General features: G+C 45.1%; 1 protein-coding gene across 1 annotated transcript in view; it reads left to right on the top strand.

Moving 5' to 3' along the window:
• Window positions 1-3,139: 3,139 nt before the first annotated feature.
• Window positions 3,140-18,358, top strand: part of LOC134949898 (uncharacterized) — a 94,995-nt gene continuing 79,776 nt past the window's right edge. The window contains exons 1-10 of the mRNA XM_063938592.1: window positions 3,140-3,332; window positions 4,153-4,241; window positions 5,421-5,613; window positions 5,826-5,945; window positions 8,742-8,777; window positions 8,899-8,934; window positions 9,602-9,628; window positions 9,809-9,897; window positions 14,220-14,382; window positions 16,507-16,646. Coding sequence (XP_063794662.1) covers window positions 3,300-3,332; window positions 4,153-4,241; window positions 5,421-5,613; window positions 5,826-5,945; window positions 8,742-8,777; window positions 8,899-8,934; window positions 9,602-9,628; window positions 9,809-9,897; window positions 14,220-14,382; window positions 16,507-16,646 — 926 coding nt within the window. The 5' untranslated portion in view covers window positions 3,140-3,299. The remainder of the gene's footprint in view (window positions 3,333-4,152; window positions 4,242-5,420; window positions 5,614-5,825; window positions 5,946-8,741; window positions 8,778-8,898; window positions 8,935-9,601; window positions 9,629-9,808; window positions 9,898-14,219; window positions 14,383-16,506; window positions 16,647-18,358) is intronic.

The raw sequence follows: 18,358 nt of genomic DNA, 5'->3' as shown, positions 1-18,358 counted from the left end.
AGCATCACACTGCATTGCTGCATAAGGTTTAAAGTGTAATAGCATCACACTGCATTGCTGCATAAGGTTTAAAGTGTAATATCATTGCATTGCATTACTGTGAAGGTTTAAAGTGTATTTAAGGTGTGTTTAAGGTATAGCTTTCATTCCTCTAAGATAATCAACATTATCACTGTAAATGTACTGAGACGCCTGCAGGTCTGAGCAAATGTGTACAGTCATATGCGCAGTGGCGGTTGTAGATCCTTTATAATTCTATGGTCGCTCAGAGTTGAATTGAGACGCTGACACCATGTTTTGTGCATACTGGATCGCAAGTGCAGACTGAGACACACCTCGGAAACGGCTGTGACATGCCTACATCATTGCCTCCACCTAACTGTCCCTTACTGTCAATCACTTTGCACATAAATCCTCACTGCAAGCGACATAGCTGATGTACCATATCGTGTACACAGTGTGACTTAGACGCACACGGAATTTGCCAATAACTGACCAAGGACCTCATTCAGCTTGGGTCGCTATTGAGACAGAAAGGACAGTATTCAAATGAAATATCCCGCCCAATCTCTTTTCTAACGTGATCCCCGTTATCGTGCATATTGCGCCTATAGTAATCCGTTTTAGCTGAGTAAAGGGTTGGGCACCTCGCTACCCGTGGGTAGCAAGCTGAAATGATGATACCACGCCCCTTCTGCAGAAACAGAACGGGTGTGGAAGGGGGCGGAAAGAATTAAATACCACCCAAAGTGCGATTTTCTCAGTCCTGCTACTGCTAAAAATCGCATGTGAAGAGCCGCCCAGAAAGGAAAAAGACGCCCACCGATGCAATCGAAAATGTGCATATGCATCAACACAATTGCGATCCAGTTGCAGAAATCGAGTACCATCGACGGTTGCGGTGGAGCCAGGGCTACTCATCATAATAAGAATGCTGTCCCGCCGGCACCATGTTTTTAATGTTTTTAGTCACTATCCATTGCACCTGATGTCAGATACATGCCTCGAAAACGGCCATGACACGACTGCGTTTTCCCAACCACTCCCCACAAACGCCATGTAACCTGCTACAGATGGACTCTTTTTGGCAATCGCTATGCGATTGCACCTTGCTGTACCTGCGATTGCATTGTGGCTCTGACGCATGTGGAATGCGTACACAGCACATGCGTCTGAAAATCGCCTGATTTGCAGTTTTGCAAAATTGCAACTGAAGCTGAATAAGGCACCAACTACGTAAATATCTGCACTGCATTCACCTCCGAAACAGCCCCAATGCCAGAAAAGGAAGAAAATCTCACAAACCTGCGCTTCTCTGATCCCCTCGACACAGCAGACTCCTTGCCTGTGGCGTTGTCAGAGCTTCTCAGTCATCTGAATGGGACATTAAAAGGGGAGGAGCATTGACAACAGCACTAAGTCTGGCTCAAGCAGGAGAGGGTATCTCTCATTTATTCTATCACTACATTTCCTACTAGAGTCCGCAGTCTGTATTTCCGCTAGTTTGTGACAAAAACTGCGTGCTGTACCTGCTCTATATATATTCTGACTTTCATGTATGCCTGGCCTATAATATATACTATATATGTCCTGTGGACAAAGGTTCTGCACATTAATGACTACATCCTTGTGTAAAGGACAAAGGTTGCCATACCCATATTACAGATGTGTATAAAAGGAAATTGCTGTGTGTACAGAGCACTTCTACCAGTGGACCTGACCAGAGACAGCAGACATGGCATTCGTTCCAGCTGTGGGCTATCAGCCAATTTACAACCCGGTAAGTGCACGCTTCCCCTTTCTGTCCATGAGACGTGCACTCCACCATGCTACCCTGCTTTCCTCTTACCCACTTATCATAGGTAAACCATATTTATCAGCGGAGATATCTCAGTTCCTACTGAGACTACTATTTATAATCTAAGTTTGAGCGTGTGACAGTTTAGACAGTCCCCATACTTCTAATCTCAGTAACTGATATCCCCTGGTAATATCTGGAAAATTCAGGAATGTTCATATTGACATTTCTGCAAACTAAAATAATTTTTCTGAGGAAATTTTTATGGAATATATTAAACCGGACTTTGCCGTTAAGCTGGGTGCAAACCATTTGACCCAGCGATGCGATTAAATAATACATGACATCCGCTGTTCACACTAAACTATCTGTTGTACGAAGTTCGCAATGTATCATTTATACTGCATGTAACAACACTGCGTCGACCGTGGAATCATCCCATTAGACGTACAGTAGATCCGATGGTTCAATTTAATGAACAACAGACGGGAATGACGGATCGGTGGTCCACCGTATATGATGTGTAAGATACATTGTCTCGATCCACATCAGAACGATATATCCTACGATATATCTTATAGTGTGTAGCCTCAGTGTTCTGTTACCAATCATGAAATGTGGTCTGTAGTATTTTATCCATTATATACTTGTGTGTTTTTGTTTGTATGTGTATATATATATATATATATATATATATATATATATACACACATACTGTGTGTGTGCGCGTGTGTGTATATATATATATATATATATATATATATATATATATACAGATTTTGTTTATTGTGCACAACGAAAAGAGTAGTAAATATACAGTATATGATCTTATAGGGAAATGTCTCTCACAGCTACAGAAGACTTCACTGATTTACCTCACCTCACTATGGGGGAGATGTTCTAAGCTTTGGAGAGGGATAAAGTACCAGCCAATTAGCTCCTGTCATGACAGGCATGGATTGGTTGGCAGTTTATCTCTCTCTACTTTATCACTCTCCATGGCTTAGTACATCTGCCCCTACGAGAGTAACCCTCACCGGCCACCCTGCCCTTCAGTGTACTCAGCACTTACGTTTAGCCATTACCTGCTTAGCTTTCTCCATAGCAGGGACTATGGCAATCAGTGTCTTATAGGCCCTACACACTTGGCGATATTCTGAAAGATATGAACGATCTCGTTCATAAATGAACGAGAACTCGTTCATATCTTTCAGTGTGGAGACTTAAGCGATGAACGATGCGCGTCCCCGCGCTCGTTCATCGCTGGTCTCCCGTCGGCTGTGCATGCAGGCCAATATGGACGATCTCATCCATATTTGCCTGCACTTCAATGCAGCCGGGTGACGGGGGGAGTGAAGAAACTTCACTCCCCCCGTCACTGCCCCCCCGCCGCCGGGTTGCTCGTCGGCCGTATCGGCCGTCGGGCACCTCGGCGGCGCATCGCCGAGTGTGTAGGGCGTCAGATATTACCTGCTTCAGAGGTAGCCAATCAGCACTGACGATGATGGGCACAGGTCCTGTGTCCTATATGCAGGTGCCAGGGTTCTGAAATGTATAGTGATTGGTGAGGTGAAAAGAGAAGTGATTCCACTGAAGGACGGTTCTTGAAGGGAAGGTAGTTGGTAAAATTGACTAATATTGCTGGCTATGCAGAGATCCGTTTCCACTTGTACACACTGGGCTGATGCACAGTTACACCCAAGATGGCTGCAATTGCAATCCAACTGCATGGCAGTAAAGGTGACCCCACTGACCCTGTTTATTAGTCTAAGGAAGAAAGCTATCGTCATTATGAGCATGCATTTCCACCTGCACCATACATACCTGGTGATGGGAGGCAGATGGATCTCTCTGCATAGCCTGCAATTTCACCTACGCGCCCACATTCAACTGAACCTATGCGGTAGCGCCACATTACCACTTAGTTATGCCCTGTCAGCTGCAAGTGGAGGTGCCACTGAGATGTGTACGACACTGGATCACCCGTAGTTGGATGCACTCGATCAGCGAGAATTGGACTTGCGCACGATTCTGCATCAGCGCCATAATCTTTGCATGATTATTAGTGGTTGTTGATCTTGCACTTACTATATAATTTCAAACTCGGTTCCAACTTTTCCAAAAGACACGTTTACCACTGTTGTTACTGATAAAGTTTTTTGTTTTTTTTATTATTGTTGTTGGTTTTTTTTTGGTGGGTGGGGAGTCTTGTGACCAAGATACGCCCCCTGCTTTTTTATACATTGACCCTTTACTTGGCACATTTGCCATCTGTGTGACTCTCTAGTCATTTTGCTTGATGTTCTTCTGTGCCCCCTTTATTAACCCTTTCTTGCCCATCCATCTCCCTGCAGTCTATCCCTCACAGAAGCCCCATCCATGGAGGCCTACGCCCCGGTATGTCAATTTACATCCAGGGCTCAATCCCGAAAAACGTTAACAGGTAACCAGGATCCAGGTTAAAAAAGTGCTGAAAATTACTGAAAGTGCTGCGAACACCAGTGATATATCTGATAACACTTTGATGCTTTCATTGTGTTCAATCTGTTTATTCAAAAACTGTTCTCTTCAAGGAATCTATATATTTGCTGTGTTTACTGTGAGAGAGGTGAGATCAGTCACCTGCGACTGGGAAATGCAGGCATCTGCGAGTTCCCAGCGAGTCTGTCCAATGTTTTAAAGGGGCAATCATTTAAAAGGCCAGGTTAGTTTTGCATCTCAAATGATTGCCCCTTTAAAACATCGGACAGATTCACCAGGAACTCACCGATGCTTCCAAGCCGCGGGCTATGGCATTTACCCCACAGACTTTAATCATTTCTTCTGATTATTATTATTATTATTAAATAATATCTAGTCTGTGTACATTATACTGCAAATACAATCAATTTGTATTGTAACATTAGTTTAAAAGGAGTAAGGGTTTGACACTGTAAACACTTATGAAATGCACTTCATAGATGTTGGTTTAAAGATACATCCCACAAGTGGATAGGTTAGAAACAATTTTAATATATGTATAGAAGGTAGCAGATACTTGGATTATTTGCAAATCATTATTGTCAACTGGGAGCTGTGAGTTTAAAAAAAATAATTCAAAATTATCTTTGGAAAGGTTTCCTTGTACCTACAAATGGACAGGAATTAAGGGGAAGGAATTTCAGCAGAAAGGGATGTAAATGGGAACACATTTCAGGGTAAGGGAAAAGGCAGTAGAGCATAGGTGTTTCTATAATGAGTGCAGTGTGTGCCATGCAAACAGGCCCCTGGGTCCGGGGGGCCCACACTGCACCCATAGAGAATACTTACCTCCTCCGGTGTCCCGCGGCAACAGTGCAGGCACAAATCACTTGGAAATTGGCTGCCGTGGTAATTTCCGAGTGATTTGCACATGCGTACTGCTGGAGATGACACGGGCGCCATGTTTCCGGAGACCTGCACATGCGCAGTAGCATCTACTAGCTGCCAGAGAGGAGAGGGCCCGCAACGGAAGCTGCACGCTTGTCCCCTTCTCTCTGAAAACGCCCCTGCGCTACAGTTTAGCAGTAGTAAGGAGACAGACCTAAAATTATCATTATTGTGTTGCTTCCCTTATTATTTATTGCTTTTATCTATCTGATAGATTCCATGTAAACTTTTCCTGTGGAGCAGACACTGCCTTCCACTTTAATCCCCGGTTTGGTGAAAAGGCGGTCGTGTTTAATACTTCACAGTCGGGGTCTTGGGGAAGTGAGGAGAGAAAGAAAGACGGGTTCCCCTTTCATAAAGGAAATCACTTTGAGTTGGTCTTCCTGGTCAATCTTTCAGGTTTCCAGGTAAGCAAACGAATATTACCCACCACCATCACCACCACCACCACCACCACCACCGTCAAACATACACACTGAACAGAGATATATGCCCTAACCATCCCCTTTTTTTCTTACATTCCCTGACCTCAAGTATGAAAGATTCCAGAGTTGGTCACTAAACTCCCTGGATAGACTCCTCTGCTTGGTAACAATGACTGCCCTTTCTCTCCATCCAGGTAAGCGTGAATGGCTCTGCATTCTATGAGTATCGCCATAGGATTCCTGTACAACGGGTGGATTCTCTGCTTGTGGATGGAGACGTGTCCCTCCACTCCGTGACCATTGTTGGAGGAGGGGTGAGTGAAGTGCTGCTATATAGGTTTAAAATGAAAGAACATTTTAATGTCCGTGGTGAGGAGCACTTCGAATTAGAAGGAAATAGCTGCTAAATAATGAAAGCAAAGTGAGCAAAAGAGAAACATGCTCAGTGGATATATGAAAAAGGATTGTCTCATGCCTGAGTTACATATACAGGGGGGAGAGAAATATACTAGTGTCTGAGAGTGTGAACTGGAAGGAGCATGCTGGCTAGTGTGGTAGGAGATTACATGAATGACTGAATGAATGAATGAATGAATGAATGAAGATAGAAAGAAGGGAATTATGCTGCTGCCTGAGGGAGGAGATGGAAGTATGGAGAACATGTTGGTGACTGTGGGAGAAAATAGACAGAAGAGGAGCATGCTAGTGACTGTGGGAGGAGAAAGATGGAAGGAGAACATGATGATGACTGTGGGAGGAAATAGATGTAGGAGGAAAATGGTGGTGACTGGAAGGAGATAGGTGGAAGGGGAACATGCTGGTGACTGTGGGAGGAGATAGATGGAAGGGGACCATGATGGTGACTGTGGGAGGAGAGAGATGGAAGGGGAACACATGCTGGTGAATGGGAGGAGACAACTGGAAGGGGAACATGCTGGTGACTGTGGAAGCAGATAGATGGAAAGGGAACTTGCTGGTGACTGTGGGAAGAGATAGATGGAAGGGGAACATGCTGGTGACTGTGGGAGGAGATAGATGGAAGGGGAACATGCTGGTGACTGTGGAGGAGATAGATGGAAGGGGAACATGCTTGTGACTGTGGGAGAAGATAGATGGAAGGGGAACATGCTGGTGACTGTGGGATGAGACAGATGGAAGGGGAACATGCTGGTGACGGTGGGAGGAGACAGATGGAAGGGGAACATGCTGGTGGTTGTGGGAGGAGATAGATGGAAGGGAACACATGCTGGTGACTGGGAGGAGACAACTGGAATGGGAACATGCTGGTGACTGTGGGAACAGATAGATGGAAAGGGAACTTGCAGGTGACTGCATGTGGAGATAGATGGAAGGAGAACACGATTATGACTGGGAGGAAATAAATGGAGGAGGTAAATGATGGTGACTGGAAGGAGATAGGTGGAAGTGGAACATGCTGGTGACTTTGGGAGGAGATAGATGGAAGGGGAACATGCTGGTGACTGTGGGAGGAGATAGATGGAAGGGGAATATGCTGGTTACTGTGGGAGGAGATAGATGGAAGGGGAACACATGCTGGTGACTGGGAGGAGACAACTGGAAGGGGAACATGCTGGTGACTGTGGGAGCAGATAGATGGAAGGAGAACACGATTATGACTGTGGGAGGAAATAGATGGAGGAGGTAAATGATGGTGACTGGAAGGAGATAGGTGGCAGCAGAATATGCTAGTGACTGTGGGAGGAGATAGATGGAAGGGGAACATGCTGGTGACTGTGGGAAGAGACAGATGGAAGAGGAACATGCTGGTGACTGTGGAGGAGATAGATGGGAGGGGAACATGCTGGTGACTGAGGGAGGAGATAGATGGAAAGGGAACATGCTGATGACTGTGGGAAGAGATAGATGGAAGGGGAACATGCTGGTGCCTGTGGGAAGAGATAGATGGAAGGGAAACATGCTGGTGACTGTGGGATGAGACAGATGGAAGGGGAACATGCTGGTGACTGTGGGAGGAGACAGATGGAAGGGGAACATGCTGGTGGTTGTGGGAGGAGATAGATGGAAGGGAACACATGCTGGTGACTGGGGGGAGACAACTGGAATGGGAACATGCTGGTGACTGTGGGAGCAGATAGATGGAAAGGGAACTTGCAGGTGACTGTGGGTGGAGATAGATGGAAGAGGAACATGCTGGTGACTGCATGTGGAGATAGATGGAAGGAGAACACGATTATGACTGGGAGGAAATAAATGGAGGAGGTAAATGATGGTGACTGGAAGGAGATAGCTGGAAGTGGAACATGCTGGTGACTTTGGGAGGAGATAGATGGAAGGGGGACATGCTGGTGACTGTGGGAGGAGATAGATGGAAGGGGAATATGCTGTTTACTGTGGGAGGAGATAGATGGAAGGGGAACACATGCTGGTGACTGGGAGGAGACAACTGGAAGGGGAACATGCTGGTGACTATGGGAGCAGATAGATGGAAGGAGAACACGATTATGACTGTGGGAGGAAATAGATGGAGGAGGTAAATTATGGTGACTGGAAGGAGATAGGTGGCAGCGGAATATGCTAGTGACTGTGGGAGGAGATAGATGGAAGGGGAACATGCTGGTGACTGTGGGAAGAGACAGATGGAAGAGGCACATGCTGGTGACTGTGGGAGGAGACAGATGGAAGGGGAACATGCTGGTGGTTGTGGGAGGAGATAGATGGAAGGGGAACACGCTGGTGACTGTGGGAGGAGATATACAGAAGAGGAATATGATGTTGACTGAAGGAGGAGATAGAAGAGAAATGTGATGGTGACTGAGGAAAGAGAGACTAGAAAAAGAAACATGCTAATGAATGGGTATGAAGATAAGTGGGGGATGTACATGCAGTTGATTGAAGAAATATATAGATTGCCTGTGATGGAGGATGGAAAAGGATTATGCGTGGAGAAGGATTATGTTGAGCAATGAGCGGAGATAGGTAGGAAGAATTAGTAACTTGCCTCTGAATGCAGATAGTGATAAGTGGGAGAAAACAGGAAAGTACTGGTGCAAAATAAAATGTACAGAATGTCATGAGTTTGAAGTACAACAAGCCGAACTTCTGTCTGACCATGCTAATTTTAATTGCAGGCCCCGATGACCGCCCCTTCCTTCCCTTCTGGAGGGGTAAGTGACATATGAGAGGGATACTAGGGGAGACAGACAGACCTCATATTGGGATATCATTGCTGTGTATTTGGTGTCACTGAACCCAGTGAAATTGTGATTCATCTCTCTTTCTTTCTAGGCACCAATGCCAGGCTACCCATCCATGAACCTACCGGTGAGTACACTTACCCTGTTCTTATATGCATGTAATAAATATGGTCCCTTGGCTCATTTTACAGTTAGTAGGAAAACTCTGTCTTTGGTGTCTGATCTGTTGTAGGACAAATGCACTATTCTCCCATCAGGATACAGACACGTATAAAATGCAGATCACGGCTTTACTAAGCAGTGGCCATGTGGGGGAGAAAGCCCCTCTGTGGCATATCTGCCAGGGCTGATAACATTCTATGGGCCGGATTCAATTCATATTACACCCGCTATCTTCCATCTAAAGTGACAGGAAATACAGGGGCGATATTCAAATGTGCCACGCTCATCGCGCTCATTCCAGTCTGGTTTAGGCGCGTCAAGTAATGTGCGCGATCATGAAGAGACCTGTTTGGGCGCCCAAACAGGTCTCTTTACACGCATTTTAGCTTGCTACCTCCGGGGATAGCTATCTGAAATTAAGTTGTCGCGCCCGTCGTCAGTAACATTAGAATACTGCCAGCAGGCACGATAGGGGGTGGGAGGGAGGAACATTTGAATCCTGCCCTATGTTACACCTACATGTGTGGACGAAACAGGAGTCCGAGGTCCGCATTATGCACATATGAAAGTTATTAGTGTATGTTTGGGTGTGTATGCTGCATTTAGTAATATATTTTTCCCTATACTGACAGGTAATGGGAGGACCCGTCTATAACCCGGTCAGTAGACAAAGGTCATGTGACTGTCTCACACTGTCCTGTTTCTGTGTGTCTCTGTCCTGTGTCTCTGTGTACATGTGCAGCACCATGACTGTCTCTCAGTGCATGTGTATCTGTGTCTCTGTACAAGTTTGTGTCTCGGCCTCCTGACACTCTACCTTCCCACATTGCCTCCCACAGCCAGTTCCTTACTTTGGAAACATACCTGGTGGGGTGTCACCTAAGAGAACATTTGTGGTGAGAGGGTTTATACCACAGGGGGGAAAGAGGTAAGTGAGCCTCCAGATGTTTTATGTAACCTCTTACGGGTCTTACAGAACCCTATTATCTCTGATATATTCAATACAACCCTCCAGTACTCCTTAATAATAACTAGTTTTTCATCTCCTACGCATTATGAACTAACTATTTCACATGACAGCACAAAATTATCCAGCTCTATCATCTCACGCACCGTGACAGATTAATACCCAGCTCTATCATCCCCTGCACAAAGGCAGATTATTACCCAGATCTATCATCCCCTGCACAATGGCAGATTATTACCCAGCTCTATCATCTCACGCACCGTGACAGATTATTACCCATATCTATCATCCCCTGCACAAAGGCAGATTATTACCCAGCTCTATCATCCCCTGCACAATGGCAGATTATTACCCAGATCTATCATCCCCTGCACAAAGGCAGATTATTACCCAGCTCTATCATCCCCTGCACAATGGCAGATTATTACCCAGCTCTATCATCCCCTGCACAATGGCAGATTATTACCCAGCTCTATCACCCCCTGCACAATGGCAGATTATTTCCCAGCTCTATCACCCCCTGCACAATGGCAGATTATTACCCAGCTCTATCATCTCACGCACCGTGACAGATTATTACCCATATCTATCATCCCCTGCACAAAGGCAGATTATTACCCAGCTCTATCATCCCCATGCACAATGGCAGATTATTACGGATCTATCATCCCCTGCACAAAGGCAGATTATTACCCAGCTCTATCATCCCCTGCACAATGGCAGATTATTACCCAGCTCTATCACCCCCTGCACAATGGCAGATTATTACCCAGATCTATCACCCCCTGCACAATGGCAGATTATTACCCAGATCTATCATCGCCTGCACAATTGCAGATTATTACCCAGCTCTATCATCCCCTGCACAATGGCAGATTATTACCCAGTTCTATCATCTCACGCACCGTGACAGATTATTACCCAGCTCTATCACCCCCTGCACAATGGCAGATTATTACCCAGCTCTATCATCCCCTGCACAATGGCAGATTATTACCCAGCTCTATCATCTCACGCACTGTGACAGATTATTACCCATATCTATCATCCCCTGCACAAAGGCAGATTATTACCCAGCTCTATCATCCCCTGCACAATGGCAGATTATTACAGATCTATCACCCCCTGCACAATGGCAGATTATTACCCAGCTCTATCATCCCCTGCACAATGGCAGATTATTACCCAGCTCTATCATCCCCTGCACAAAGGCAGATTATTACCCAGATCTATCATCCCCTGCACAATGGCAGATTATTACCCAGCTCTATCATCTCACGCACCGTGACAGATTATTACCCATATCTATCATCCCCTGCACAAAGGCAGATTATTACCCAGCTCTATCATCCCCTGCACAATGGCAGATTATTACCCAGATCTATCATCCCCTGCACAAAGGCAGATTATTACCCAGCTCTATCATCCCCTGCACAATGGCAGATTATTACCCAGCTCTATCATCCCCTGCACAATGGCAGATTATTACCCAGCTCTATCACCCCCTGCACAATGGCAGATTATTTCCCAGCTCTATCACCCCCTGCACAATGGCAGATTATTACCCAGCTCTATCATCTCACGCACCGTGACAGATTATTACCCATATCTATCATCCCCTGCACAAAGGCAGATTATTACCCAGCTCTATCATCCCCATGCACAATGGCAGATTATTACGGATCTATCATCCCCTGCACAAAGGCAGATTATTACCCAGCTCTATCATCCCCTGCACAATGGCAGATTATTACCCAGCTCTATCACCCCCTGCACAATGGCAGATTATTACCCAGATCTATCACCCCCTGCACAATGGCAGATTATTACCCAGATCTATCATCGCCTGCACAATTGCAGATTATTACCCAGCTCTATCATCCCCTGCACAATGGCAGATTATTACCCAGCTCTATCATCTCACGCACCGTGACAGATTATTACCCAGCTCTATCACCCCCTGCACAATGGCAGATTATTACCCAGCTCTATCATCCCCTGCACAATGGCAGATTATTACCCAGCTCTATCATCTCACGCACTGTGACAGATTATTACCCATATCTATCATCCCCTGCACAAAGGCAGATTATTACCCAGCTCTATCATCCCCTGCACAATGGCAGATTATTACGGATCTATCACCCCCTGCACAATGGCAGATTATTACCCAGCTCTATCCCCTGCACAATGGCAGATTATTACCCAGCTCTATCATCCCCTGCACAAAGGCAGATTATTACCCAGCTCTATCACCCCCTGCACAATGGCAGATTATTACGGATCTATCATCCCCTGCACAAAGGCAGATTATTACCCATATCTATCATCCCCTGCACAAAGGCAGATTATTACCCAGCTCTATCATCCCCTGCACAATGGCAGATTATTACGGATCTATCACCCCCTGCACAATGGCAGATTATTACCCAGCTCTATCATCCTCTGCACAATGGCAGATTATTACCTAGCTCTATCATCTCACGCACAGTGACAGATTATTACCCATATCTATCATCCCCTGCACAAAGGCAGATTATTACCCAGCTCTATCACCCCCTGCACAATGGCAGATTATTACGGATCTATCATCCCCTGCACAAAGGCAGATTATTACCCAGCTCTATCATCCCCTGCACAATGGCAGATTATTACCCAGCTCTATCATCCCCTGCACAATGGCAGATTATTACCCAGCTCTATCACCCCCTGCACAATGGCAGATTATTACCCGGCTCTATCATCCCCTGCACAATGACAGATTATTACCCAGCTCTATCATCCCCTGCACAATGGCAGATTATTACCCAGCTCTATCATCCCCATGCACAAAGGCAGATTATTACCCAGCTCTATCATCCCCATGCACAAAGGCAGATTATTACCCAGATCTATCATCCCCTGCACAATGGCAGATTATTACCCAGCTCTATCACCCCCTGCACAATGGCAGATTATTACCCAGCTCTATCACCCCCTGCACAATGGCAGATTATTACCCAGCTCTATCATCCCCTGCACAATGGCAGATTATTATCCAGCTCTATCATCCCCCATACATTGCACATTATATAGTCGCTTCTATAATCCCCTGGACAATGGTACATTACCAGTCGCCTCTATAATCCCCTGGATAATGGCATCTCTCATGCACAGTGATATATTTTTTAAGTAACTGCACCATCTCCTGCACAATGGCTTGTTATTAACATGCTCTATTGTCTTCTTCACACTTGTACACTATTAACCACTCCACCATTCAAGCACATTGCTGACTAGCTCTATCGTCCACATTACTGACCGGCTCTATCGTCATCTGCATAACAGCGCATTTTAATTATGAGAATTTAAATACTAGGATTCAAGGCTTTTTATGCACTATGGCACCTCATTGTAACCAGCTCTATCATTTCATACACAGTGGCATGTTATGAATATACGTGACACTAGCATCCCCCGTACAATGGCACATTACTAACCGGCTCTATCATCTCCTGCGCAATCATCCACTATCTTCTGAAATGTAGCACATTACTAACCAGCTCTATCCTCTCCTGCACAATCATCCTTTATTTTCCACAGTATGGCCCATTTATTAACCAGCTTTATCGTCTCCTGCACAATCATCCTTTATTTTCCACAGTATGGCCCATTTATTAACCAGCTCTATCATCTCTTAGATGATCATATATTATTGTGAGCACTGTGGCTAGGGAGGCCAATCCCCAGCCATTTTTTCAATCCTGGGTATCGGGATTGAAAAATGATCAATCCCGGGATTGGGTTGAAGATTTTAAAATAAAAATCTTCAGTCCCCACCCCCTTTCTGGACCCGCCCAGCCCACAGAACTACTCTCCATCCTCTGGGGGTGCGGGCAGGTTCACTTGCTGCAGGCGGTGGACGGCGAGATGCGATCCTGGCAGTGCGGGCGGCTGGCATCAGACTGCGCAGTGTGACCTCTGACTTCACGGCATGCTGCACAGTGCGCACAGCTGGGGGCAGAGGGAGCCGGCAGGAGGGAGCTGGGCAGTGTCTGAGCCTCCTGAGGATGCTCAACGCTGCCTGGCATTGAAAAAATGAGGGGGCTTCCTAATCCCGAAATCCCCGGGATTGAATCCTGGACAATTTTAGGCCTAAATCCCGGGATCCCGACGATCCCGATCCAGGGATTGGCCACCCTAACTGTGGCACATTATTAGCTACTTCTGTCCTTTCCTACATTAAATCCCACCATTAAGTGACAATTATTGCTATGCAGTAATAATCTGCTATCACTTTCCAGGTTCCACATTAATTTTAACACCTCATCGGGTGACACAGCTCTACATTTCAATGTCCGTATAAATGAGAACGTGGTGGTGAGGAACAGCAAGCTCGGGGGTGCCTGGGGTTCTGAGGAGAGACAAACATCATTCAACCCGTTCGTGCAAGGGCAGTACTTCGATGTAAGTTTAAGTGTAACGTGATTTCAAAGACATTGACCAAGTTCAGACATTATGGGTGGAATTCAAATGTTTGGAAAGTCAGTTGGGTGTCTGTTTTTTCCTGTCTATTAGATAGGAAAAAACAGACACCCAACTGACTTTTCAAACATTTGAATCTCCCACTATGATTGGGGCTGCATACAATAGTGGTCCATGCAGTATGCCACAAGGTATTCAAATATGGGTGCGGTTTATTTAGTTGTGGATGTGGTTTTAACGAAATATATATACCAGTCCCGCATCTCTTCTCCCTAGAGCCGGCCCTAGGCATAGGCAAACTAGGCAATTGCCTAGGGCATCTGGTATGCCTAGGGGCACAAGCAGCTTCTGCTGATTAAAATGATATGCGGCATGCCTATATTATGTGTGTAGCATTTCGTATGCAGATACAGTCACAGTAACACACCGTATATAGGCATGCAGCATATCATTTTGATCAGCAGAAGCTGCTTGTGCATCCTAGCCACATAGCAATACAAATAAGATGCATTTTCATAAAAAATAGGCACCCAACGTTAGCAGAGCTGCCAGTTGACTCACGCCAGGAACTACATTTGTCATTATGTGTATAAGGGCATTAATAATGTGCGGCATATGTGTAAGGGAAATTATGTGTATAAGGGCATTAATAAGGGTTGGCATAATGTGTAAGGCGCATTATGTTTATAAGAACATTAATAATGTGTGTCATATGTGTAAGGGGCATTACTGTGTGGTCTCATGTGTATAAATGCATTACCAATGTGTGGCATTATGTGTATAAGATGTAAGGTGCTCTACTGTCTGGTGTAACGTATAGAAAGGGCACTACTGTGTGGTCTAATGTGAATAAAGAGCAATATGGTGTGGTGTAATGTGAATAAGGAGCAATATGGTGTGGTGTAATGTGAATAAGGAGCAATTCAGTATGATGTTATGTGAATGAGGGGCACTACTGGGAGGAGTAACGTATATAAGGTAAAGTGGTACTACTGTGTGATGTAGTATGAATAAGGAACACTATCGTATGATAAATTGTGAATAAAGTTGCACTACTGTGAAGCATAAGTTGAATTGGGGCTACTATTGTGTGGCCATGCCCCTTGCCAGCAAAAACACATACCTTTTTGGGCTGTACACCGAATGTGCACACTGTTCTTATTTAAATTACAGGGGGTAGGAAAAAAATAAAAGGACTGCTATGGGTGGGGGGTGATGGTGCTGGGAAAGGGGTGCAGGGTCAGAGGCGGGAACTAGCGGTGGTGCTAGGGGGCACCAGCCAAAATGTTGCCTAGGGCATCATATTGGTTAGGACCGGCTCTGCTTCTCCCCTCATTATACCAGCTTTCTATCATTTTTTTTAAATACTTTGGCACAATGGAAGGCTGGTGTAAGGGGAGCAGAAAGTTTGCATACGTTTTTTCCCCCAGAGTAATTTCTCTTGTTACATTGGTTCAGTTTCTATTTCAGAATCCACAACCACTTTTAAGTTAACTCCATCCCGTATAGAGCCCAGGAGTTGGGATAGTACCTACAATACTAGGACTAGCTCCTGTGTGCTCTTTGCTCCTGGCTATGTAGTGTCTAACTTAGTTCTGCATCTTCTATAAGTGGTGGATTTCCCACTAGGCACATGAGGCACATGCCTAGGGGTGCAACTTGCTCGGGGGTAGGAGGCAGGGGGAGGCACAGCAGACCTGAGAGTCCTACTAGGCTGATAAGGCCAGGTGATTTATTTTGTCATTGTGGGACAATAAGCAGCAAATTGTGGTGCAGGAGATGGTGGAGGGCGGATAGGGGTTCTTTGGCTGTCTGGGGGCATCGACACCAGCCTGGACATGAAGGGGGCAGTCACGGTATGCCCCTCTCTTCTACACGACTTGGAGAGAAGTCCTAGGCATGTACAGTACAAAGGTCATGGCCAACTGATTGTAGCGGAGACTGAACCTTGCTGATTAGCTAGACACATAGAAGTACTGAGGTCTCCAGCCTCTTAATGAGAGGCAGCAGTAATATTAATTTGCTTTGTAATGTCCATGAGCAGCTGCTCATTACACATGTACTTGCAGCAACTCTCTAGGTGATTTTGATTTTCTCTCCTTCCAGGTCTCCGTCCGCAGCGGCAATGGCCGTTTCAAGATCTTTGTGAATGGACAACCGTTTTGTGAATATGTTCATCGGTTCCAGAATTTGCCGTTTATTAATACCCTGGAGGTTGCAGGAGATGTGGTGCTGTCACTGGTACAGTTCTAAGCAACCTCCAATACACTCCTACATGAAGAGTAAGGCCAAGGGAAGTCTGGCTGGTGATCTAGCCTAGGATACTCTGAACGGGCAGACTCACAGGCCTCGGAGTCTGGAGCTCTGCTCTTGTGTTAATCACCAATAAAATCTTTTTGTTTTACAAATGAGGATATTGTTCTTTATGTATATGAAACTTTGGACCACAAAACATCTACCCCCATCTCCGGTCTGACTGTTATAGCAATATTATATTCTACAAGATAAAAATGGTCAAGGTTTCTGGAAACATATCACATCATAGAGGAAATTGTCCCACGTGATGATGATTGATTATTATTATTATTATTATTATTATTATTAATAAACAAAAAATGTATAGTATTCTATAGAAGTGTGCACAATACGTTGGTGGGTATAACAGTAAAAAAAATCTTCTGTTGGAGCTAAACATAAAAATCCGGACAAATTGGCAAACAAAAACAAAAAAATGATAATAGACAATGCTACAGTACTAAGGTCCTTAATCATTTTGTAACAATAGAATTTCACACAAACACCAGACACCTTTCTTCATGTACTAAGCAGTGAAAAAAGTGGAGAAGTGAGCCAGTGGAGAAGTTGCCCAAGGCAACCAATCAGCATTGATGTAACATTTCTAATTTGCCTACTTTAAAGTATGCAGAGCGGCTGATTGGTTGCCATGGGCAACTTCTCCATTGGTTCTCTTCTCCACTTTTATCACTGCTTAGTACATGTCCCCCATAAAGTAGAGCATTGTAACAGTACATGGGTATATTTTTCTCAATTGAAAAAACACTTACAACTTAACTATACAGTAGTCATTTTGTGTAGTCAGACAATCATTGTGGCCTTATTAGCTCCCAGACTAACACAATTTTATTAACTCCACTTTGGTGACTTGCTTACTGCACTTTGGCCCTCATTCCGAGTTGTTCGCTCGCAAGCGGATTTTAGCAGATTTGCTCATGCTAAGCCGCCGCCTACTGGGAGTGAATCTTAGCATCTTAAAATTGCGAACGATGTATTCGCAATATTGCGATTACACACCTCGTAGCAGTTTCTGAGTAGCTTCAGACTTACTCGGCATCTGCGATCAGTTCAGTGCTTGTCGTTCCTGGTTTGACGTCACAAACACACCCAGCGTTCGCCCAGACACTCCTCCGTTTCTCCGGCCACTCCTGCGTTTTTTCCGGAAACGGTAGCGTTTTTTCCCACACGCCCATAAAACGGCCTGTTTCCGCCCAGTAACACCCATTTCCTGCCAATCACATTACGATCGCCAGAACGATGAAAATGCCGTGAGTAAAATTCCTAACTGCATAGCAAATTTACTTGGCGCAGTCGCAGTGCGGACATTGCGCATGCGCATTAAGCGGAAAATCGCTGCGATGCGAAGATTTTTACCGAGCGAACAACTCGGAATGAGGGCCTTTCTCCATCTCATCCAGTTCTTTCTGTCCCTTTAGTTAAATTTTCAGCCCCCAGATCTCTTTTCTTGACGATCTTTATATTCACCCCCCAGATTTCTTATCTTCCCAATCGTCATACTCACCCCCCATATCTCTTATTTTGCCGATCTTTATATTCACTCCCAGATCTCTTTTCTTCCCAATCTATATAGTCATCCCCAACTCTATTTTCTTCCCGATCTCTATATTCACCCCCCAGATCTCTTTTCTTTCCAATCTCTATA

Source organism: Pseudophryne corroboree, chromosome 8 (genome assembly GCF_028390025.1).
Source record: "Pseudophryne corroboree isolate aPseCor3 chromosome 8, aPseCor3.hap2, whole genome shotgun sequence".
NCBI classification, from domain to species: Eukaryota; Metazoa; Chordata; class Amphibia; order Anura; family Myobatrachidae; genus Pseudophryne; species Pseudophryne corroboree.
The sequence above is the reverse complement of the archived record's forward strand: the minus strand, read 5'-3'. Positions and strand labels throughout refer to the sequence as shown.